We start from the raw sequence: 24,075 nt of genomic DNA, 5'->3' as shown, positions 1-24,075 counted from the left end.
AAGAACAAATGTGCTTTGTATAATCTCACTGCAAACAAAACCCAGGATATATGGAAAATGCAGCATGCATATCTAACCCCGGCTGCCAATTGCTCTTTGTAGATGTGTTTGTTGATGCTTATCCATGGATCTGAATGCAGCTTCATTCGTGATCAGTTTTTGTAACCAGTCTGAATCCAAATTATTAATATTGTGGGTCATTGTTAAATATTTCTTTAGTTTGTTTTCTAAATTAGTCCAGAGCGGATAAATCCAGATTTTGGATGTGCACTGCCGGCTGCTGGGAAAGATAAAATTCCCAGCAAAAGCTTTAAAAAAAAGCCCCAATGTTTGATACAGTAATACAAATCCCAATTCATGGAGACCTGATCAGTGGCATTACTCTTTGAAGTTTGCTTTGGATTTTGCTCAAGTGGTTGAGGTACTGTCAAAACTTGTGCTGCCTCCAGGAGATCGGGCGTTTCCCCACCAGGAAGTGGGGAATGTGAACAGGCAAATCGTCCGCGAAATATACTCTGATACCTGAGAGAGTTAATGCAACCTTCTGTCCACAGCAGCCACTTTGCTTGATTGAGGTTGGTGCATCATGAGGGTGGGGGGGGGGGGTGGGGGGCAAGGTTTTGTGATGAAGAAGGACTAGCATCCCCTACAATAGGGTATGCCAGAAAGGGGCAATAATGACACCAATGAAATTGTGTGTGAGCAACTTCTTTTGAAGTAGTTTGTTGTTTGTGCTGATTCTACTCTTTCGGTAGCTGCTAGGCTACACCGGAGTGGCAGCCATTTCGCTCCACTCTATGTATTCTCGCCTACCTCTAACACCTTCATCTTAATTCTCTGTCTGTTTCACTCTTTTTTTTCCTCATTATTGCAAACCAGTCAGCTTGCCTATGCAATCAGTGCTAAGACAATAAGAAATAGGAATGGGAACATACTATTCGGCCCCTCAAGCCTGACCTACTGTTCAATAGATGCAGATCCAACACACCTTACTTCCACTTTACTGCCCTGTACCCTGTAAGCCTTGATCAAGTATCTATCTATTTCAGCATTAAACATACACAATGACTGCCCCCACAGCTCTCTGTGGCAAAGAGTTCCTAAGACCTACACCCCTCTGAGAGAAGTAATTCTTCCTCCTTTCTGCCTTAAATTGGTGTCCCTTTACTCTGAGACTACGCCCTCTGGTCCTAGACTCTCCCATGAGGGGAAGCAACCTCTCAGCATTTATCCTGTTGAGCCCCTTGAGAGTTCTGTATGTTCCGACTCTCCGAGAGTGTGATGGAGACAGATTTAATCATGGTTTTCAAAAGGGAATTGGTTACATACCCGAAGAGAAAAAAGGAAGTGGAGGGCTAGGGGCAAAGGGCAGGGAAAATGAATTACCCTTTCAGGCAGCCACCATTTGTGACTCAACTTGGTGCTTCCCCTCCATTTAATGGAATCTCGGGCAAACACTAGAAGCTTTATGTGGCATGAGTCTGTGTTTTAGTGTTCCACAGCTTACTGGGCCATCAACATGGATATCCACATGAATGAAGAGGGTTTTGTGATTTGTCACTCTTAGTACTAGCAGTGAAGTATGTTGTGCTGCAAACATTGAACCGCTTCAGTGGAATGGGAGGGACAGTGGTCTGAGTCATCAGTCAAAATGTAGTGTCTAACAGCACGTTTTAAGTTAATGATTGATATTTAAGCTTCAACAAAAATCTGGAGCTTGTGTTAATTCGAAGAAAAGCCAAAATGACAACTATAATTTTTCATTAACAGACAGTCCAATACAAGCAGAGATCACTGCTTTTTTCCGTGTGAATGCATCTGTCCTTGTGCAAGATAGCTAAATTAATGTGGCATGATTTGGGCACAAATCACAGATGCAGGGGTGAATACTGTATTGTGAGGGCCATTTTGAAGTTAGTTAGGAGCTGTTATTACAGAGGAAAATTGCCAGGCAGAGTTTCAGAAACCAGAAGAAAAATGGAAAAATGAAACCCTCTCCATCTGGAAGCTGTACTGACCCTGTCATTAATAACCGACCAGATGGAAACGATTGGGAGAACAGATTCTTCAGTGTCACCTCTTCATAAACACTAAGCTGTCTGTGGATTCACAGGTCCACATTCCTGAAATCTTTCCTGTCTGCAAGTTGGCTTTTTACCTGTCAGATGAGGGCAAAATGTCATTCGGTTTAAGGTCAAATCAAATTTGATATGTTCTATGGCAATCTTTTTAATTCAATAAACATTATCACCAGCGTTGTAAGGGTTAAGGCAAAACTAACAGTGCTTACTCTCCCTGCAGCAAGCTAATGAAGGAGACACACTATTAAATGGTGATAAGGGGCACTCTTTGACAAGCACTGTAGTCCATCTTTCAAATTTCAGTCCTTCCCCATGCTTGTCCATCTTGCCAATGTGGAGCTCGCTGGAATGTGCCCTGAGGCTGCCAGTAAATGTTTCGAACCATTCTCCCAGCATTTTGCATTCACGTGATTGGTTCAAATGACTCTGTGTGACTGCTCTGTGATCTGTATGTGCAGAGCAACAATGCTGAGGTCTGGAGAATAGACCTTCATAGGAAAAAAACACATTTCAAAGTAAGTAAAACAAAAGCTAATTGCAAACAGAATGCACAGAAAAGTTAACTAATACAGGACACAGCTAAAAGAGAAAGTTAGTGATCAAAGTATCAGACACTTTAGGAACATTTCTGCCATTCAAAACTGATGCTGGTGTTGGCATTGGTGTCTAGTAAAGCGTTAAGAGTATTTATGGTACTCTAAGGAAGAGAGAAACTAAGATTCTCAAATTTCACCTCTCAATAGTCACAGGACACACGTCTCCAAAGTTAAACTATGCTGCTGTTAATTTGAATTACCGTCTTGTTACTAATGCAATATTCTGCGGTTGTACCATACCATGCCCAGGTACCCTGTCCCTTAATAAAGCAGCACCATGACCTATGTGGAGGTAAAACAACCCTTTTACCTGCATAAAGTTGACACACTCAGCAGCATCGTGTCATAAGTTGCCTCCCAAATCCAGGAAAGAAAGGGAAAAATGAGTGAGTTGTCCTGGGCCATTACAACCAACCTCAGAGCTGCCATCTCAAAACACGATTAGCTTCATTCTCCCTCATGATCCCAATGTGTACATAACCCAATAAAGGTCAGGGAGGTTGAATTTGTGACCGAAAGTGCTCTGAGAGTGAACTTTGCCAGAACTGGTAGAGAAACAGAGTAGTCAATCAGCAGCACCATCTGTTTCTTTCTCTTGTCTACTTAAGGTCAGTGCTGCTTATTTGCATATGTCCACTTTGTTACTGCTGAAGATTAATTCCACCCACATATGTACATGAATTTCTAACACATCTAAGGAAAGATACGCTAGCGTTGGACAGAATCTACAGAAGGTTCTCTAAGTTGATCCCACAACTGGAGGGGACTACCTTATGAGAAGAGGTTAAAGAGGTTGAGCCTATACTCATTGGAGTGTCAAAGGATGAATAGTGACCTTATTGAAACATACAAGATTCTGAGGGAGTCAGAACGGGGTAGATGCACGGAGGTTGTTTCCCCTGTTGGGAGAGTCTAGGTCTAGAGGGCGTTATCTCAGGATAAGGGGTTGCACATTTAAGGAAGGGTTCAGGAGGAATTTAATCTTTCAGGCCAGTGAGCCTGTGGAATTATTCATCGCAGAGGCTGGGTTATTAAGTACATTCAAGGCTGAAATAGACAGGCACTTAATCAGTAAGGGCATCAAGGGTTATAAGGAAAAGAGAGAACAGTGAAGTTGAAGATGATCTGATCAGCTATAATGTCAGTGAATAAGTACTCTTGATGGACTAAACAGCCACCTTCAATTGTATGTTATGGTCCTGCAGTGAGGTTTGACTTTTTATGGGTCTGTGCTGTCATACATATGAATGTTTGCACATGCAGTGCTGCTGAGTTCTTTAATGCCATTACAGCTTGTGTTTCACTTTTGCAATTTTGGCTTCATTGGAGGATCAGGCAATGGGATAGGAAGCCAAATCTCCAGATCGGTCAATGACAGAAGAATAGGCAGCATTGTAAGCAGTATAGGTGGAAGCTTAAAATTACAAAGAGACTTTGATCGGTTAAGCAAATGGGCACAATTGGAGAAAATGTAGGCAAATATGAGGTCATCCATTTTGGACCTAAAAAGATACTTTCTGAATGGTACAAACAGTGCAGGCTCAAAGGTACCTGGTATTCCCCATGGGAGATTGATTAGCAAGGTTAGATCTCATGGAATACAGGGAGAACTAGCCATTTGGATACAGAACTGGCTCCAACGTAGAAGACAGAGAGTGGTGGTGGAGGGTTGTTTTTTCAGACTGTGACCAGTGGAGTGCCACAAGGATCAGTGTGGATCTGAGCCCATAAGAGGTGCAGTTAGTAAGTTTGCAGATGATACCAAAATTGGAGGTGCAGTGGACAGCGAAGAGGGTTCCCTCAGATTACAACAGGATCTGGACCAGATGGGCCAATGGGCTGAGAAGTGGCAGATGGAGTTTAATTCAGATAAATGCGAGGTGCTGCATTTTGGGAAAGCAAATCTTAGCAGGACTTATTCACTTAATGGTAAGGTCCTAGGGAGTGTTGCTGAACAAAGAGACCTTGGAGTGCAGGTTCATAGCTCCTTCAAAGTGGAGTGGCAGGTAGATAGGATGGTGAAGAAGGCGTTTGATATGTTTTCCTTTATTGGTCAGAGTATTGAGTACAGGAGTTGGGAGGTCATGTTGCAGGACATTGCTGTACAGGACATTGGTTAGGCCACTGTTGGAATATTGCGTGCTATTCTGGTCTCCTTCTTATCGGAAAGATATGAAACTTGAAAGGGTTCAGAAAAGATTTACAAAGATGTTGCCAGGGTTGGAGGATCTGAGCTACAGGGAGAGGATGACCAGGCTGGAGCTGTTTTCCCTGGAGCATCAGAGGCTAAGAGGTGACCTTATAGAGGTTTACAAAATTGAGGGGCATGGATAGGATAAATAGGCAAAGTATTTTCCCTGGGGGGGGGGGGCGGGAGTCCAGAACTAGAGGGCATAGGTTTACGGTGAGAGGGGAAAGATATAAAAGACACCTAAGGGGCAACGTTTTCACGCAGAGGGTAGTATGTGTATGGAATGAGCTGCCAGAGGATGTGGTGGAGGCTGGTACAATTGCAACATTTAAGAGGCATTTGGATGGGTATATGAATAGGAAGGGTTTGGAGGGATATGGGCCGGATGCTAGCAGGTGGGACTAGATTGGGTTGGGATATCTGATCGGCATGGACGGGTTGGACCGAAGGGTCTGTTTCCATGCTGTACATCTCTATGACTCTATGATCAAAATATACAATTCATGCTCAAAGTTTGGGAGAAGATTTGTAGCTCGGGTGCTGGTTGTTGTGGTTCTGTTTGCCGAGCTGGGAATTTGTGTTGCAGACGTTTTGCCACACCAACCAGCCACGAAACGACATTACCAGCTATCCTTAGTAGCCACACACTCAGATGACAATTATAGGACAAGCCAAACAGAGAACAGCCTGGGAATTCCTAGAGGCATGGCACTCATCCACAGATTCAATCAATAAGCACATCGACCTGGACCCACTATACCGGCCACTGCAGCGGACAGCTGGAACTGACAACCGGAAGCGGCAAATACAAACCACTATAAATGCCAGAGGAAACATCACAGAAGCGCTTCACAGGAGGCTCCCAAGCACTGAGGATGTCACCTAGACAGGGGACGAAACGTCTGCAACACAAATTCCCAGCTCGGCGAACAGAACCACAATACAATTCATGCAATGAGCTAGATGCAGAAAATATTCAAAACTCCTAACAGAATGCTGGTCTCATACTTAGAGGACTAGAGTACAAGTGGGTAGTAGTTATCCTTTAACTGTGCAAAACTTAAGAGCACATGTGGAATACTGGATGCAATTCTGGGCACCATACTTTTGGGATGATGGGAGTGCAGTGTAGATTCACTAGATTCATGTTTGAACTCCCAACATGAGATTAATACAAGAGATGATACAAACTAGCAATTTTTTCTTCTCTGGAATTTGAAAGTTTAAGGACTTGTTTACAAAAACAATAAGGGAGGTAGTTGGAAAAGAGAGGGAGAAATTATTTCCACTTAGTGTGTGGCCTTGGCAAAGAGATATGGGGCGAGAGATTTGTTTTCCTTTGTTTTCAGGTGAAGTCGAAAATGGGAGAGTTACGAGAGAAACCCGCAGCCTACCTTAGTCAGAAAGGATACCCGCTCTTTTCTCTGTCAGCCAGGGCAGCTGATTGGCTGCCAGCAAGATTTCTGCTGGAATTGCAAACCTGGTGCCACTGGTTAGTCCGAGGCTGGCATCGCCAAAACGTAGCAGTGCCACAGTGGAGGCCATGGTTGGTGCCAGGGCCTTCAACCTGGACCCCCCAGGTGGAGGATCATGACCAAGGTGCTGAGTCAGCAAGGGGCATTGGGAGTTGGCAGTCCTAGGGGGAGGGGAGCAGGGAATTTGGGAGTAAGGGTGGGGAGCTGGATCTTGGGAGTGGAACCCCCTCCCCCCTTTCTCTGTGTCTAGTACGTCGTTCTTGCAGAATTTAGTGTAGATTGAGGAATTCTTCATCACCCTCTGCTACCATCTCAAACTGACCAAATGCTCGCACTAGTTTGCCAGCCAGGAAGATAATCTATCTGTAGTAATTACAGACAAGGCAGGACCACTTTAAAAGGGTTGTGATTAACTCTGGGACAGGAGGTTGACTTTAGGCCATTCTGCTTGAGGAGAGAGGTGGGGTGTGGTAATTACCTGCCCAGTGTCAACCCATCCAATTATCTCTTCTTCCTACCTCCATTCCTTGGATGTTCATTGCCTACAATGTGAGTCAGACTTTTCAGAAGAAAATTAAGAAACCGATCCCCAAGCAAAGGGTGGGAGAAGCTCAGAATTCTTCTGCAACTGCAGATTGACACTAGATTAATTGGTCATTTTAAATTTGAAGTTGGTTGATTGCTCCCATCCTTTATTGCTTTTAGATAATAACAAAGGCAGGCATGCAGAGATAATAATAGACCATTCTACATATGAAAATAGGGAAATGCACATTTTTGCTACGCATTTTAAAACTGTATTTCAAGAAAAGATTAAGGACAAAAGGGTAATTAGGGAGAGAATAGGGCCCCTCACAGATTAGAAAGGCAACCTATGTGTGGAACCGCAGGAGGTGGGGAACAAAAGGGTAACTAGAGAGAGAGAGAGAGAGAGAGAGTAGGGCCTCTCAAAGATCAGCAAGGCTACCTATGTGTGGAACCACAGGAGCTGTGGGAGATGCTAAACGAGCATTTTGCACCACTGTTTACTTTGGAGAAGGATACGGAAGATATAGAATGTGGGGAAATAGTTGTTGACATTTGAAAAACGTCTATATCATGGAGGATTAGATGCTAGATGTCTTAAAATGCATAAAGGTGGATAAATTCCCAGGATCTGATCAGATGTACCCTCAAACTTCTTGCAAGCTAACGAAGTGATTGCTGGGCCCTTGCTGAGATATTTGTATCATCGATAGTCATAAGTGAGGTGCCAGAAGACTGGAGGTTGGCTAACGTGGTGCCACTTTTAAGAAAGGTGGAAGGAAAAGCCAGGGAACTATAGACCGGTGAGCCTGACGTTGGTGGTGGGCAAGTTGTGGAGGGAATCCTGAGGGACAGGATATACATGTATTTGGAAAGGCAAGAACTGATTAGGGATAGTCGGCATGGCTTTGTGCGTGGGAAATCATGTCTCACTAACTTGAGTTTTTTGAAGGAGTAACAAAGAGGATAGTTGAGGGCAGAGCAGTGGACGTGATCTATATGGACTCCAGTAAGGCATTCAAAAAGGTTCCTCATGGTAGACTGTTAATAAGGTTAGATCTCATGGAATACAGGGAGAAGTAGTCATTTGGATGCAGAACTAGCTCAAAGAGAGAGGGTGATGGTAGACAGTTGCTTTTCAGACTGGAAGCCTGTGGTTTGCCCCAAGGATAGGTGCTGGGTCCTCTACTTTTCATCGGAGGTATAGTTAGTAAGTTTGCAGATGACACCAAAATTGGAGGTGTCGTGGACAGTGAAGATGGTTACCTCCGATTACAGCAGGATCTTGATCAGATGGGCCAATGGGCTGAGGAGTGGCAAATGGAGTGTAGTTTAAATAAATGTGAGGTGCTACATTTTGGAAAGGCATATCAGAGCAGGACTTATACGCTTAATGGTAAGGTCTTAGTGGGGGCAGCTGAACAAAGAGACCTTGGCCTGCAGGTTCATTGTTCCTTGAAAGTAGGGTATCAGGTAGGTAGGATAGTGAAGAAAGCATTTGGTATGCTTTCCTTTATTGGTCAGAGTATTGTAAAGGAGTTGGGAGGTCATTTTGCAGCTGTACAGGACATTGGTTAGGCCACTTCTGAATATTGTGTGCAATTCTGGTCTCCCTCCAATCGGAAGGATGTTGTGAAACTTGAAAGGGTTCAGAAAAGATTTACAAGGATGTTGCAAGGGTTGGAGGATTTGAGCTATAGGGAGAGGCTGAATAGGTTGGGGATATTTTCCCTGGAGTGTTGGAGGCTGAGGGGTGACTTTATGGAGGTTTATAAAATCATGAAGGACATGATTCGGGTAAATAGACAAGGTCTTTTCCCTGGGGTGGGGGAATGCAGAACTAGATGGCATTGGTTTAGGGCGAGAGGGGAAAGATATAAAAGAGACCTAAGGGGCAACATTTTCATGCAGAAGGTGGTGCGTGTGTGAGCTGCCAGAGGAAGTTTTGGAGGCTGGTACAATTGCAACATTTAAAAGACATCTGGATAGGTACATGAATAGAAACGGTTTAGAGAGATATGGATCTAGTGCTGGCCAATGGGACTAGATTAGGCCAGGATATCTGATTGGCATGGATGAGTTGGACTGAAGGGTCTATTTTCATGCTGTACATCTCTATGCCTCTGAAAGAAACCTGGTATAAGAACAAATCTTCAGTTAATATTGTCAGCATGTTGTTAGGGCCATGGCCTTTTCAGTATCCAGTGCCTTTAGCCATTTCTTCGTATCATCCGAAATGAATTCAAAGGATCTTAGAATCTTACAGCACAGAAACAGACCCTTTGGTCCAGCCAGTCCATGCTGACCATGTTCCCAAACCCTTGCTTGGATTTGGCCCATTTCCCACCAAATCTTTCCTAATCATGTACTTACACCAATGTATTTTAAACATTGTAACTGTACCCGCATCCATCACTTTCTCAGGAAGTTGATTGCACAAGTGAACCACTATCTGTGTAAAAACATTGTCCCTCCTATCCATTTTGAACTGATACTGGGGGCTACCTCTTTGTTTGCGGGCGATGGTGTGTCATTAGCTTTATAGCACTTGTCATTGTCCTGAGATTGTGAAAGGCATTTTATAAATACATGTTCCCTCCTTCCATTGCTGCCAGGGTATTTTTCTGACTTGCTTTTCCATAACTGAGGGGAAAGGGGATACCTTCCCTCAGCTCGTTCCAGCTCTCAGATTCCAGCTCCTTGATCTTGGACAAACATTTCACTGATGTCTGACTGACAGAGTGAACCCTGTATCGACAGAGAATCCACTCATGCATTGAATGACGTAGGGGATGTGCTCATATTATCAGTGCACTGCCTGTGTAGGAATGCCCACAAAGCACTTAGTGTAATTAATCCTTGCTGTCTCATCCAATGAGAGAGCTGTGGGGGGTTTCCCTTCATGGGCTCATTCAGAAATGCCTTCCATTGCTGTAAGAAGCAACACGTTTTAGTAGAGAACCAGTTCGGTTTACTGGCAAAGTATTAAATCCTGCACCTCTATGTGAGAAGGCTCTTTGTAGACCTGAGTTCAGCCTGGCATGGAAAATTCTAAGCATTCACTGCATTGTAAGGCTCTCTTGAATGAATGCTATAGCAACCACTGGAAACTGCAAAAAAATCAGTAATAAAAGACAGTAGTTTGATAAAAAGCCTGTTGAGAAAATTATGGCTCTAGTGCCAGGCCTCAGTGAAGCCTTGACTGTCGTCTTTGTGGGTTCAGTATAGTCGCTGTGGTGGGATAAGGCATAAGCACATAAGCTCTGTGGGTGCTTTGTACGATTGTGGTTTTCATTTCCTTACACAGTGCCTGCAGAGCTGCAGATGCAATTGTAAGTCATGGGCACAGATTTTACAGATTACAACCAGCTCCAAAATAAGAAATGTTGGGTGGGGGTTGGGCAGATTAAGTGACTGAACAGTTCAGGATGTGGTTTTCTTCCATTGCTAATTCTAGCACAATGTGTGTGAAGTTCTCCCATAAGTGAATACAGTTAGCATTTAGTGAGACTAATTGCAGTTGAGTACACGGACTCAGGGGGAGAAGGGTGCCGTGTCGTTGGTGGTGGGGGAGGAGACTGTCTCATTGATGCAGTCAGCTAAAACCAAATTCGTCCTGTCCTGGAAAGATTCTTCATTGTTGAATTTGATGCAGACTAAAACACTTGAAGCTCTTAAAGGAATTTCAGAGTTCCCCTTCAGAGGTTAGCTCAGTTTCTCACCTGTCCCTCATTTGTCATGAGTTTCAAAACAGGAATCTGTGGGTGGTCTAATTCAGCATTGTTTGACATGGAGGCTCCTCATATGTTGAGGTAAAGCAGAAAATAAGAGTGTAAAAGAGCAGCAGCTTCTAAACAGAAGCAGCCCGTCTTTCAGCTCTGAAGTTCTTTTGCAGAGTGTGCAGCTCAATGTTGGCATTAAATTTGGAAGATCAATATGTGAATGACCTTAACATGTTAACTTCCAGGGAATACAATTAACCTTCTATAAAATTAATGAGTAGGGCGTTCTAATTATTGACTGCACTTTTGATGGTTTTTACAAGCTGCCTTCATTAGTCTGGAGATGACTTTGATGATCCTAAAATAATGCAGGTTTTTGGAAGGAAATCAAGTAGAAATTTAGGGAAGAACTGAAAACCTAACGGAGAAACATTTTGAGCCTTCAGATATGTCATGGTCATATATGCAGGGATCTCCTTCCAATTTATTACTCTCGGTATAAAGGAAGGGTGTTGCTGAAAGCTTCCAATGCGTTTCCATGTTCCACACTATGTTCAACCCATTGGAGCAGCAGAAGGTGTTCCTGGTGGTTTCTGTACAAAAGCAGTTGTCAGTCTGAATAAAAGGTTTATGCGCAATTCTTAATAGAGTCTTCAATCAAGTTAACCTTAATGCAATATTACAACCGGGATGTAAGCAAACAACGAAATTTGTCTTTCTATGAATTAAAGAAACAAGACACTACACAGTGGTAAAAAGAGCTCAAAAACTAGAAACTTGAAATTGTTTCACTCTTGTGAGTTTCCTTTTACTATCCCTGTGAAGTTTGTTCCTTCTCCATTAATGTTCCTTCATTTGTTCTGGGAGTGGGAGAAATGTTGAGGAAAGCTGACAGATTTGAAGCCTTTTGTAAGGGATGGAGCTTGTTGGTGTGATGTTGTCCAGCTGCTAGAGCTCCTTACGAGTTAAACACTGGGAAGGCAGCTATCTCGCTCCAAGCAATGGGGTCACAGTGACATTAGGATCACGTCTCTCTCTATCCTTAACAGCTCCAGCCATTAGACCTTGCACTCAATGCTGATCGATGAAAGGACATTTTATGTGAACATATAAGCACGTTTCCTTCCCCCAAACATCTTTGCCTCCACCTTGTGTTCTTTAATAGACAACCTGAAATCAGTTTCTTTCAGTACTTGTTGATCATCTTTTCTAATGTGTCGTTTTTGACTCAGAATCAGGTTTCTTTTCTGAGAATGCTCCTGTGAAGCTTCTTTAGTTGTTTCCCAATCTTAAGTATGGAAACAATAAATGAGGAGCAGAATTAAGCCATTCTCCTATACAACCATAGGAGCAGAAATTAGACCATTCAGCCCATCAAGTCTGCTGTGCCATTCAATCTCTGCCACTTGGTCCATCTCGTACACCTCCCTCCCCTTTCTCGACCTCTCACCTTTTCCATCTTTGGTGACAATCTCCAGATGAATGTTTACTACAAACCCACAGACTCCCATAACTACACCTGGACTACACCTCCTCCCACCCAATTTCCTCCATCCCATTCTCATAATTCCTCTGCCTCCGCCACATCTGCTCAGACAAGGAGACTTTCCAGTCGTGAGCATCCCATACGTCCACCTATTTCGAACAGCACACTTTTCCTCCCTCCATCATCCAGACACCCCTCCTCCGTACCACCTCCATTCCCACTCCCACCACTCTAAACACCTCCCTCAACGCAATAAGGACAGAGTTCCCCTTGTCCTTACCTACCACTCCACTAGTCTCTGCATCCAATGCATCATCCTCCGACATTTCTGCCAATTCCAAATAGACTCCACCACCAAGAACATCTTCCCCTCCCCACCCCTCTGAGCCTTCCAGAAGAACCGTTCCTTCAGACGGGTTCACACCACCCCCGCCACCAAACCCAGGTACCTTCCCCTACAACCAGACAAAATGCAAAACCTGCTTGTACACCACCCGCCTCACCAACATCCAGGGCCCCAAACAGTCCTCCCAGGTGTGACAGAAATTCACCTACCTCTCCTCCAACCTAGTTTATTGCATCAAGTGCTCCCGACGTAGTCTTCTCTACATTGGGTAGACCGAAAGTAAACCTACGGAATAGCTCACAAAGCATTGCAGCCGGGCCCGCAGGCTGACTGGAATTCCCAGTCACTGCCCATTTCAATTTCCCCAACCACTCCCTCTATGACATGACCATCCTTGGCCTGCTCCATTGCCAAAACAAACCACAGCGTAAATTGGAGGAACAATTTAAAAGGCAAATGGATGGGTATACGAATAGGAAGGGCTTGGAGGGATATGGGCCGGGTGCTGGCAGGTGGGACTAGATTGGGTTGGGATATCTGGTCAGCATGGACAAGTTGGACTGAAGGGTCTGTTTCCGTGCCGAACATCTCTATGACTCTATAACACCTCATCTTCTGCCTGGGCAGCCTATAGCCCAGAGGATTCAACACTGAGTTCTCCAATTTCAAATAACCACCCTCCCCATCCCTTGACTCCCAGCCCCTCCCCCTCACTGCCACTGCTCCCTGACACCAACCAAATTCATTCCTTCCATTGACCATCTGGGTCGTACCTTCTATCTGTCTTCAACTATCTCCACTTCACCACTCTGCCCCTGCCACCCCCTTCATCTGCAGCTCCCCTGACACCCACCCCCAGCCCAGAGGAAGGGTTACTCCTGAAATGTTGACTTCTCCACCTCCTGATGCTGCCTCGCATGCTGTGTTCTTCCAGCCTCCTGCCTGTCTACTTTGGATTCCAGCATCTGCAGTTTTTTTTGTCTCTGCCATTCAATCATGGCTGATAGGTTTTTCAACCCCATTTTCCCACCTGCTCCCCGTAACCTTTGATCCCCTTGGCAATCTATCTTACATATACTGAATGGCCTGGCCTCCATAGCCTTCAATGGCAATGAATTCCACAGATTCATCACTCTCTCGCTAAAGAGCTTTCCCTTTATCTCCATTCTAAAGGGTCTTCCCTTTACTATTGAGGCTGTGCCCTTGGGTCATTGTCTCTCCTGCCAATGGAAACATCTTCCCAATGAGCTCTCTGTCCAAGCCATTCAGTACTCTGGAAGTTTCAATCAGATCCGCTGTCATCCTTCTAAACTCCAGAGTATAGTCCCAGAGTCCTCAAACATTCTTCCTATGTTAAGTCTTTCATTCCTGGGACCATTCTCGTGAACCTCCTCTGGACCCACTGCAGGGCCAGTGTTTCCTCCCTGAGGTATGGGGCCCAAAATTGCTCATACACTTCAAATGTAGTCTGACCAGAACCTCAGAAGTATGTTCCTGCTTTTATGTGCTAATCGTCTCGAGATGAATGACAATATTGTATTTGCCTGCCTAATTACTGACTCAACCTGTAAGTTTACCTTAAGAGAATCCTGGACTAAGGCTCCCAAGTCCTTTTGTACTCCAGATTTCTGAATTCTCCCCCCATTTAGAAAATAGTCCATGCCTTCCTTCCTTCCTACCAAAGTGCATTACCTCACACTTTCCCGTGTTATATTTCATCTGATACTTCTTAGTCCACTCTTCTAACCTGTCTAATTCTTTCTGCAGCCTCCCTGCCTCCTCAATAATAATTGCCCTTCCACCTATCTTTGTATCATCTGCCCTCAGTTCTTTCATCCAGATCATTAATGTATAAAGTGAAAAGTTGTGATCCCAACATATTTAATTGTGGAACACCAGTAGTCACTGGCTTCTGAGAAAGACCATTTTAACCCAACTCTCTGCCTTGTGCCAGACAGCCAATCTTCTATCCATGCTGTACCTTGCCTCTAACACCATGGTCCCTTATCTTACTCTTTGAAGCTGTCCTGATTCAGTGTTATCATAGCTAATCCTCTATCACAATGCCATGTTCCCACTTTCTTCCCATGCACCTTGAAGCTTTTAAATCAAGCAAGTTATTCAACTCTTTCTTGAATATAGTCATACTCCACAACCAATTAAAACATCCCCTCTCACCTCCTCCAGCCCCATTAGAATTTTAAATGTTTCAAACAGATCCCCTCTCATCCTTCTAATGATTACAGGTTCAGCCGAACCAATTTCTTCTCACAGGACAGTCCTGCTATCAACCCTGGTATCAGCCTAGTAAGCGTCCCTTAATGGTGAGCTTATCCTTTCTTAAGTAGGGAGATTGAAGCTGCAGTGTGGTCTCGCCAATACCCTGTATAATGTAAATAAGACATCGCTACTGCTGAGTTCAAGCCCTCTTGCAATGAATGTTACATTCCCATCCTTAGTAACCTTGCACCCATGTATTTGTAATCAACACAATATCAGAACAGTTTATGTCTATTTAAACTGCTAATTCAACTACATTATTACCAGTGGTCTGTGCATTAAGACAAAAAGTTGTTATACTTTGCCATGTGAGTCCATTTATTTTGGCCCCTTGTTTTCCCTGTCCTCTACTTTTGCTTCTTTCTTTTCTGTCTTTTGGTTCTGTTCTGGTTTCCCCACCCTCTTTTCCCTTGTTCTGGTACCCATTGCCCGCCATTCTAGTTTAAACCTTCCCAACAGCACACCTTCAGTGGTACCCAGCATCATAGGTGCCAGGCTTTGGCCAATTTGATTCATTCCATGTGATATCAAGAAACAGCTGAAGACACTAGATACTGCAAAGGCTATGAGCCCTGACACCATTCTGACAATACTGAAGACTTGTGCTCCAAAACTTGCCACTCACCTAGCCAAGGATTTTCTGTACAGTTACTACAGTGACTTCTACCTGACAATTTGGAAAATTGAGATGGAAATGTGTTGCTGGAAAAGCGCAGCAGGTCAGGCAGCATCTAGGGAACAGGAGAATCGACGTTTCGGGCATTAGCCCTTCTTCAGGAATGAGGAAAGTTGGTCCAGCAGGCTAAGATAAAAGATAGGGAGGAGGGACTTGGGGGAGGGGCGTCGGAAATGTGATAGGTGGAAATTTCCAGCAACACATTTCCATCTCTGATCTCCAGCATCTGCAGACCTCACTTTCTCCTCAATTTGGAAAATTGCCCAGGTCTGCCCTGCACACACAGCGTAGGAGAAATCCAACCTGTCAGTTGCTGCCCCATCAGTCTCTCTCGATCATCAGTAGTTCTATCAAGTAGCACCTGTTCAGTGACATCCAGTTTGGGTTCTGCTGGGGCCACTCAGTCCCTGACCTCATAAACAGCCTTGGTCCAAACATATCCAGCAAGACCTGGACAATAACCAGATTTGGGCTGACGAGTGACAAGTAACATTCGCAGCACACATTTGCCAGGTAATGACCGTTTCAAATTGGAAACAATCTAACCACTGCCCCTTGACATTCAGTGGTGTTACCATCACTGAATTCCCCCACTGTAAACATCCTGTGGATTAATATTGACCAGAAACTCAACTGGACTCACCATATCAACACCATGTCTACAAGAGCAGATCAGAGGCTCCCACAATCCAAAGATGTGCAGGTCAGATGAATTGGCCATGCTAAATTGCCCATAGTGTTAGTTGCATTAGTCAGGGGTAAATATAAGGTATGGGAATGGGTCTGGGTAGGTTACTCTTCGGAGGGTAGTGTGGACCTGTTGGCCAAAGGGCCTGTTTCCATACTGTAGATAATCTAATCCAATCTTTAAAAAAAAATACTCAAGAAGCTTGACACCATTCAGGGCAATGCAGCTAGCTGGATTGGTGTCACATTTACAAACATCCACCTCTTTCACCACCAATACTCAGTAGCGGCAGTGTGTACTATCTCCAAGATGCACTGCAGAAATTCACCAAAGATCCTTAGATAGCACCTTCCAAATCCACAACCATTTTGATCTAGGAGGACAATGGCAGCAGATACATGGAAGCGCCACAACCTGCTAGCTCCTCTCTTAGCCACTCACCGTTCTGACTTGGAAATATATTGCCGTTCTTTCACTGTCTTGGGGCCAAAATCGTGAAGTTCCCCCTCCCTAATGACATTGTGAGTCTACCTACCGCAGTTCTAGATGGCAGCTCATCACCACCTTCTAAAGGGCAACTAGGGATGGGCAATAAATGCTGGCCAGCCAGCAATGCCCACTTTGCATAAGTTAGTGATGTCACCAGCTCAACGAAGAAAGAAAGATGGACTTGCATTTGTACAGCACCTTTCATGATTTCTTGTGGCCATAGAAGGTACCTTTGAAATGTAGGAACTGTTATGATGTGGGAAACAATTGCTCACATTGAAGAAGGGCCTGTGCCCGAAACGTCGAGTCTCCTGTTCCCTGGATGCTGCCTGACCTGCTGTGCTGTTCCAGCAATAAAGTTTCAACTTTGATCTCCAGCAGCTGCAGACCTCACTTTCTCCTCACATTGAGATCCCACTATGAGAAATGATATAATGATGATCTGGTTTTGTGATTGTAACATTATAAAATCATGGAATCCCTATAGGGTGGTAGCAGTCCATTTGGCCCATCGAGTCCACACCGACCCTCTAAAGAGCATCCCACCCTGGCCCATAACCCTTTATTTTCCATGGCTAGTGCACCTAATCTACACAAAGCTGAGCACTATGGATAATTTAGCTTAGCCAATCCTTCTAACCTGCATTATCTCTAGACTGAGGGATATTTATTTCTCCAAACAGCATCCCCATGCTCTTCTTTAAAATAGTACTGTTTACATTGTCCTGAGAAGGGCTACTGAAGTTTTAGTCTCACATCACATCAGAAAGGCTGCAGCTCCTGTCATGCAGCATTCCCTCGACACTGCACTGAAATGTAAGCTCTGATTTATTTTGTGGTCTTGTTCTGAGCCTTGAAGCCATGACGTCTTGACTCTCAACTGAGACTTGGCTGACATCATATGATTAAAAGAATCAGTTTTGTACAAGGCCTGAATTGTCCTGATTCTGATAAAATGTTGCGGGACCAACCAAGGACACAGCAATGTGTAGGCAGAAAGTCTCGATTTCTTGCGGTGAATTTTCTCAGACAACACTGCCTGTTCTTATGGTGTGGATAACCTGCTTTTAGAAGGGGCCCTCTTAAAAGTGAAGGTGGGATATAGTGCTGTGGATGTGTGTCCACCTGCGGACTTACCGTTGTCTCTTTCCTGTATTGCTCCTCAGGGCGACACACCGAAAAACAAGGCAGAGAAGGCCATGGACCTGGAGCTGGCCGCATACCTGGAGAACCGGCAGCATTACCAGATGATTCAGCGAGAGGATCAGGAGACGGCTGTGTAATGCTGGCGAGGAGCTGATGGCCAATCTCCACCCCACCTTCTTCACCCGCTCCCCAAAGACTGCATGCCTGCTGCCATTTGTGACAACATGGCTCAGTGGTGACTCCACCATCGGCCAGCCTCTGTATGTGTGTGTGTATGTGTGTGCGCGCGCGTGTGTATGTTTGTTTGTTTGTGTGTGTGTGTGTGTATTTTTTTTAAATTCTTGGCTAAACCCACACCCTGGAGCAAACAGGTGCCAAAACCAAAACTGACAACATGGCAGTCACTGGGTACCAAACAACGGTTGATGGTAACTATGGTAACAGTCTGCCAGGTTGAGCCTCACCAGTGTGATGGGTGGATAGGCAAAGTTGATGGCTTCTATTGAAGTTAGCTACTTGTGGTGATGCGTCGGCACTCATGTTAACTTTGTGCTGTTTAATTGCACGTTACGTGGTTACACCGCGTAGCCCCTATCTATTTCTTTAGCTGGGGTATGCCCAGTGCTGTTTTTGCTGCTGAGACAGTAGCAACTCGAGAAGTAGTATAAAAAAAGATCCAAGGTTAATGCTCACTACTTTGTAAAGGGCAAGTGTACTATAGTGCAAGCTGAAAATATTAATATGGATCTGACTTCTCTATTTTATGGCTGTATTTTTAAGAGAAAACTGTGTGGAAAAGTATACTTTTTTGTGCACATTGGAACTTTTAAACGTGAGGATGATGTTTAATGTTAATTTGAACGATGTCTACTGCAAACTCACTGGAGTCTAAAAGGCAGTCTGATCAGGCTTTTGTAATGTTTACAGTGCAGTGAGAGTGGGGAAGGGAATAGGGATGGATAGTTATAATAAACATCCATTCTTAATCACCAGGGGATTCTGGCGGGAGGTTGTGGCAGGAGGTGGGGGGAGGTATATGTTATCAATAATGTCTAACATGGTTTGAAAGGGATGAGACTGAGAAATGGAACGGTAAACATCTGACATCCTGGCCTCACCTACCACTAAAGACTTGGCTTACTGGTGAGAGATGAGATCAGCTAAATCCATCCTCATTTTACGGATATTTACAAGTACCCTTAATTGCATTGTTTTGTTTTAAACAAACCCAAGTTGTTACTTTCACCCAGGCATTTGGGAAAAAAGAGCATGGATTTCTAAAACTGTGGGCCGTTTTAGTAAGAAAGCTGTCCAATTCAGTAAGGGTTCTGTAAAGAGGTTTTAATAGGGTACCCTTTGTTTAATCTCAGTTAATGAATGAAAATATGAGCCCATGATTTAGCTTGCTGCTGAGGCCTTCTCTATGATTCTGTCCAAAAGGAGGATTTTTAGAGAGTTGCTGTCAGCTGCCCTGATGGCTCATTTGGCTGAAATACATTGACCAGTGTGGTCCTGAGTCCTACAGACTAGGCAGGCCCCAGGTTCTGTGTTTAGTCTGTGCTGATAACTCATCAAATCTACCACAGTGGGCCTAACATCCCTAAGCAAGCAGGTGGAGGTTGGGGGGCAAGCTTCAAAGAATCTTTCATTTCCTGACCATTCCAAGAACTGTAGTCAATGTCCCTTCCCTATCAGCCATCTACAGTATAACCTAACTTGGACATCATAGGCAGTGTGGAAACAACCTGGCCAAGTAAATGGATTATTTAATTATAGATTCCCCTGTTACTGCACAGCCCCTGTACATCATGGCTATTTTTAAAGTGTATTCCTTTGTTCTGCTACACCTATCTATCATCTTCAAAATGAAAATATGGGATGCTATGGCAAAAGATAAAACATTAGGCAACTTTTAAAATCCCAATTGGAGCAATTTTTTATAAAGATTGAACATTTTGAAGTGTAACTTAATCAGCTCCGAAGGGCATTAATCCATCAGAAAGCAATCATAATACTCAGGCTAAATAGTCTGAAGGTAACCACCTTAAAATATTAAAACTATTCTCCTTGTATTTTCTTTTGCTATGAAAAGCCAATTTTCTGTCTTGCAGTCTTCACAAGTCTTTCCTGTGACACCAAAATTATAAATGATCAGAACATGTATTTGAAGTTTCCAAGTGGTCATTCAGCAACATTGGAGACCCTTAAATTCACCTTAACTTTTCTGTACTCCTTTCAGATTTTCTCACAAGCCATCTCTGAGAAGCTTTTGAACATTCTTCCCTATCTTTAGGTTGGAGCATTTCTGTTTGTTTTTCTCACCTCTGTGAAGATCCTTGATAGATCCCCTTATTTCGAAGGTTCTCCATAAATGCAGATGGCTGTTACTGTTGAAGAAAGATTATGCTGGTGGAAAGCTAGTGACAAGGAGCCACCCTGTCATCAGTCACAGGCAGATACCTTTAGATTATGCAAGTCCTAAGCCATGATACCCATCAGTCTCAATTTCAAAAAGGTTTCCTTTGTGAAAGCTTAGCGTAATGTGGTGGATACGGAATAGAAGAGCCTGATTTATATAAAAAGAGCACTCAGCCTATTACACTGATACTGTATGATTGCACTGAATGTGTTGGGTATTAGAAAGACCTTAACCCAATTTTCCTTTCAAAATATCCAACTAATTGGATGTTTAGCTCTGAAGATTCTGGTAATTGGTTTAGAATAATATATATTGAATGACGACATCAGCTGAACACCAAGATAGTACTGCTATAAGGATAAAGAAATTTTTCATTGCATCGAAGTATTAAGGGAAAGAAACCCTGACTTTCTGGAGGCAATTTATTGGGGATGGGAAAATGATGTGGGATATGCAATGGGCAGCAGAACCAGAACCGATATTTTTACACTGTTGCCAAAAATAAACTCACCTCAGTGTCAATACTCAAAATGAATGGATTAAATAACAAAAATAAAGGTTTACAGACTCTCTCTGATCTTACCTGGAAAACTAGCACACGACCAGGAAGAAGGGAAGAATTGAACCCTCTGCCACACTGTCTTTGAAGCTGTCATCCAGGATTGCAGACAAGACAGAGAAAGTGATGCTCCACATGAACAGAGTGGAGACCGGCTGCTCCATTCTCTGCTGTCAACTGTGTAAATAGGTTTCTTTGAACAAAACAAGTCTGTCTGGTTGTAAATTATCCAGGATAGTACAGATATTGTAATATTCCTGTGAGAGTCTCTTGATGTGTTTCCGTGACATTTCTGTGTGTATAATAGCTTAAATATGGGCCCCACTTTTGTAGATTGGTATATCTTCAACCATTGGCAGTTGTTTTTATATTTGCAGTTTGTGTGCGTGTATGTTTCTGAAACAGATGCCTTGATTTGCCTCGTGTCGAATGAGTTGATGCAGCCACATTGTTCCTACTTGAAACTGTGAACCAAGTCCCAGCGTGTTCCTCACTGGCTCATTGTGAAGCTTTCCAGTCAGTAGACCATGTAGCACAGCGTGTTCTTAGCACCAGAGTAGATATTGCAGGTGAAGGGATTGATTCAGGCAAACTTAACACCATGCTTTCCATTATCTTCTTCACACACCCTCCCCCACTTTCTCCCACCCCCCCCCCCCCCCCCCAACTTCCCCCCATCCTCCCAATGCAAAATGGGCTGGTAGTGGGAAGGCAGGAGAAGTGTTACATGTGGAATTTGTTGCTGGTTACTGAAGCATTGCTCCCAGTTTGATAACCGTAACCTGATAATTACAGTGGATGATAGTGTTGGATGAAAGTTGACACATTTTTATTAAATTCCTTAGTATCCTGTCTCAATGCAGACAATAATCCAATGCAAAATAAAAGCTGACAAAGAAATTAAGTGCAAATATGTCACACCATGGCTAATACTCATAAAGAAGAGAACCTAAGTGATATGTTTGAAATGGAGTTTCTGCTCTCAGTACTATATATGATGTCCCAATTTAGTCTTTTTTGTTGTTTTAATAATGTATTTTATTCCCACTTAAATGTCTTTGATTCCCAAACTCAAACATGTGAGGAAATGATTGGTATATGTGCTGAAGACTGTGGCGAAAGGGATGGTAAACAATTGGTGGAGATGAAGCCAAGAGAGAAAGAACAGCAGTTGGACAGACAAAGGAATGGATGACAATAAACCCAAGAGAAAGAAAAGCTGCGAATGGGCACCATTAGTGGGTGAAAATGGGTTGGCTGTGCTGAAAGCAGACCATTTGATGGCAAAGCCTGGGGTGTGAGAGCTGGGGTATGGACTTGGGAGAAGGAACAGGAATGATGAAGGGCTTTTGCCCAAAATGTCGATTTTGTTGTTCCTGGGATGCTGCTTGACCTGCTGTGCTTTTCCAGCACCACTCTAATCTTGAATCTAATCTCCAGCATCTGAAGTACTCACCTCCACCTTGGGAGAAGGTGCTGAGGCCCTAAAATAATTGAACTTGATATTGAGTAGTGAAGGCTGCAGGGTCCCCAAGTGGGAAGTAAAGTGATGTTGTTCCAGTTTGTGCTGACTTCACTGGAGCACTGCAGTGAAACTGAGATGTTGGCCAATGTCCACCATGTTTCCATTTATGTCATGGGTTTACGTTTTCTTTTTGCAATTTTCAGTCCATTTATCCTATGAAAACTTTCCTACACAATCAGATATATAATGATTGGAAATAAGTGCATCTTCTTTCCTGAGATGCTGGAAAAGGGGAAGAAGCTGACATAAAAATTGGAACAGCTTGGAAAAGGGGATTCAATAAAGACAGCTGGAGTTGGAAGTTAGAGTGGAGCTGTATGTAGAGAAGCTGCACTGCTTCTGGGATCGATCAAATTCTGACTGTACTAATAAGACACAAAGTTCTTCCACTGTATTCCTGAGTAAGTGAGCAGAGCAGTTTTAATCATTCAGCACTAATTAGGAACGTTATTTAAAAGAAACCAATGTCTGGTTGTTAGAGGAACTAAGTGGAAGGTGGAAACCCACTTTAACATCAGAAGAACTAACAATTACACAGTGGAACTGAAGCATGTTTTGAGGGAAATTGCCAGCAAATTTAAGACCAGAAGAGACAAGAGCAGATGTAGGCCATTCAGCCCATCGAGGCTGCCCCACCATTCAATTTGATTATGGCGGATCAGAACATCGTTGAACCCACTTTCCTGCCTTTACCCTATAAGCTGGATTCCCTTTACTGATTCAAAGTCTATCTTAACCTTGAAAATAGAACATAATATCCGAATCGGTATTTAAACTGTCAGATTAAAAATCTGATATTCTCCAACCTGAGCTTAGAAATGAGGGTTGATCTAACTTATCATTGTACAGCAAATCCTAAAGGACGAATCATATCTCTAAACTAACTGCCTCGCTATCAGTGTTTCTGTAACTGATGTGTGAAGTGCTGACATTCAGTGCTCCACTCTCCAGTGCTACTATCTCTTACGTTGATGAGGGCAAAGTTTGCAACAACAAAAACCTCACCCAAAAGAAGAGAAGTTTCAATCCCATCCCCAATCATTGTCTCACTTAACTGGGATATCCGGAAGTGTAAAACTAGTCTCAATCTCCCTATAGACGCTGAGGCATGGTTTTAACTCTTTCTCTGTGTTGGTCACAGTTCTCCTGCCCTTGGGAGAGGACGAATCAGTGAGGCATCCTACTCTTTCTCCCTAACTAGAGTGAATGTGAAGATTTGAATTGAGCTTGTTTGTGTCATATTGTCTACTGACTCGTGAATAGTGGACACTCCCTGATCTTTCATCACTCCCTATAGAACAGAGCAAAAAATGTTTTGGAAATAGTGGAAGAATTGTCACTTACCAGGCATCTCCCATCCTCCAACGAGTTAGCGGTCAAAAGAAAACACAAAGGGACCTCAGAAATGCCTCTACGTGCTGATGGGATGGTTTGTGTCAGAATGAAGTCTTTTTGAATAAAGACATGATAAAAGGTAGCACATGCCAATGGCTGTGCCATTGCTGACTCAGTGAGCAACAAGCCGGGACCTGGTATAAACATCCATTTACTGGGTTGCATATGAATGGATTCAATTGTATTTGCATCAGACTGGACCAATAAAAAGATGCATAAAGGACTGAGCCAATCAATTACTAACATAATTATCTTCTGGCAGTTCACACTAACCAAGTTTTTCTGTCAAGATTGATAGTCACTTTTAGGGTTTTGTTTTTCTCTTTTTTTTTCTCATGCCTTTCTGGTTGCCCCCAACACCCCAAACACAAGTTTACTCCTGGAATTCTGTCAACGGGGAAAGCAATTAGAAGTGAGTCAAATATAGGTTATTGCAACCAACATTATGCAGCTAGAATTGTGTTCTGAGTGAGATG

The 24,075-nt window shown here is 43.5% G+C and overlaps 1 protein-coding gene across 8 annotated transcripts in view; it reads left to right on the top strand.

The window, feature by feature from the left end:
- The window catches only part of dgkza (diacylglycerol kinase, zeta a), a 553,752-nt gene extending 529,932 nt beyond the window's left edge, over positions 1-23,820 (top strand). For all 8 annotated transcript variants that reach the window (XM_087996765.1, XM_087996764.1, XM_087996762.1 and 5 more), the window contains one exon: positions 17,722-23,820. In XM_087996765.1, the coding sequence (XP_087852891.1) occupies positions 17,722-17,838 (117 nt within the window). In that variant the 3' untranslated portion in view covers positions 17,839-23,820. The remainder of the gene's footprint in view (positions 1-17,721) is intronic.
- The last annotated feature ends 255 nt before the right edge of the window (positions 23,821-24,075 follow it).

The sequence above is a fragment of the Chiloscyllium plagiosum genome, unplaced genomic scaffold (genome assembly GCF_037043375.1).
Source record: "Chiloscyllium plagiosum isolate Xiang-an unplaced genomic scaffold, Cpla_swu_hap1 HiC_scaffold_18, whole genome shotgun sequence".
Taxonomy (NCBI): domain Eukaryota; kingdom Metazoa; phylum Chordata; class Chondrichthyes; order Orectolobiformes; family Hemiscylliidae; genus Chiloscyllium; species Chiloscyllium plagiosum.
The sequence above is the reverse complement of the archived record's forward strand: the minus strand, read 5'-3'. Positions and strand labels throughout refer to the sequence as shown.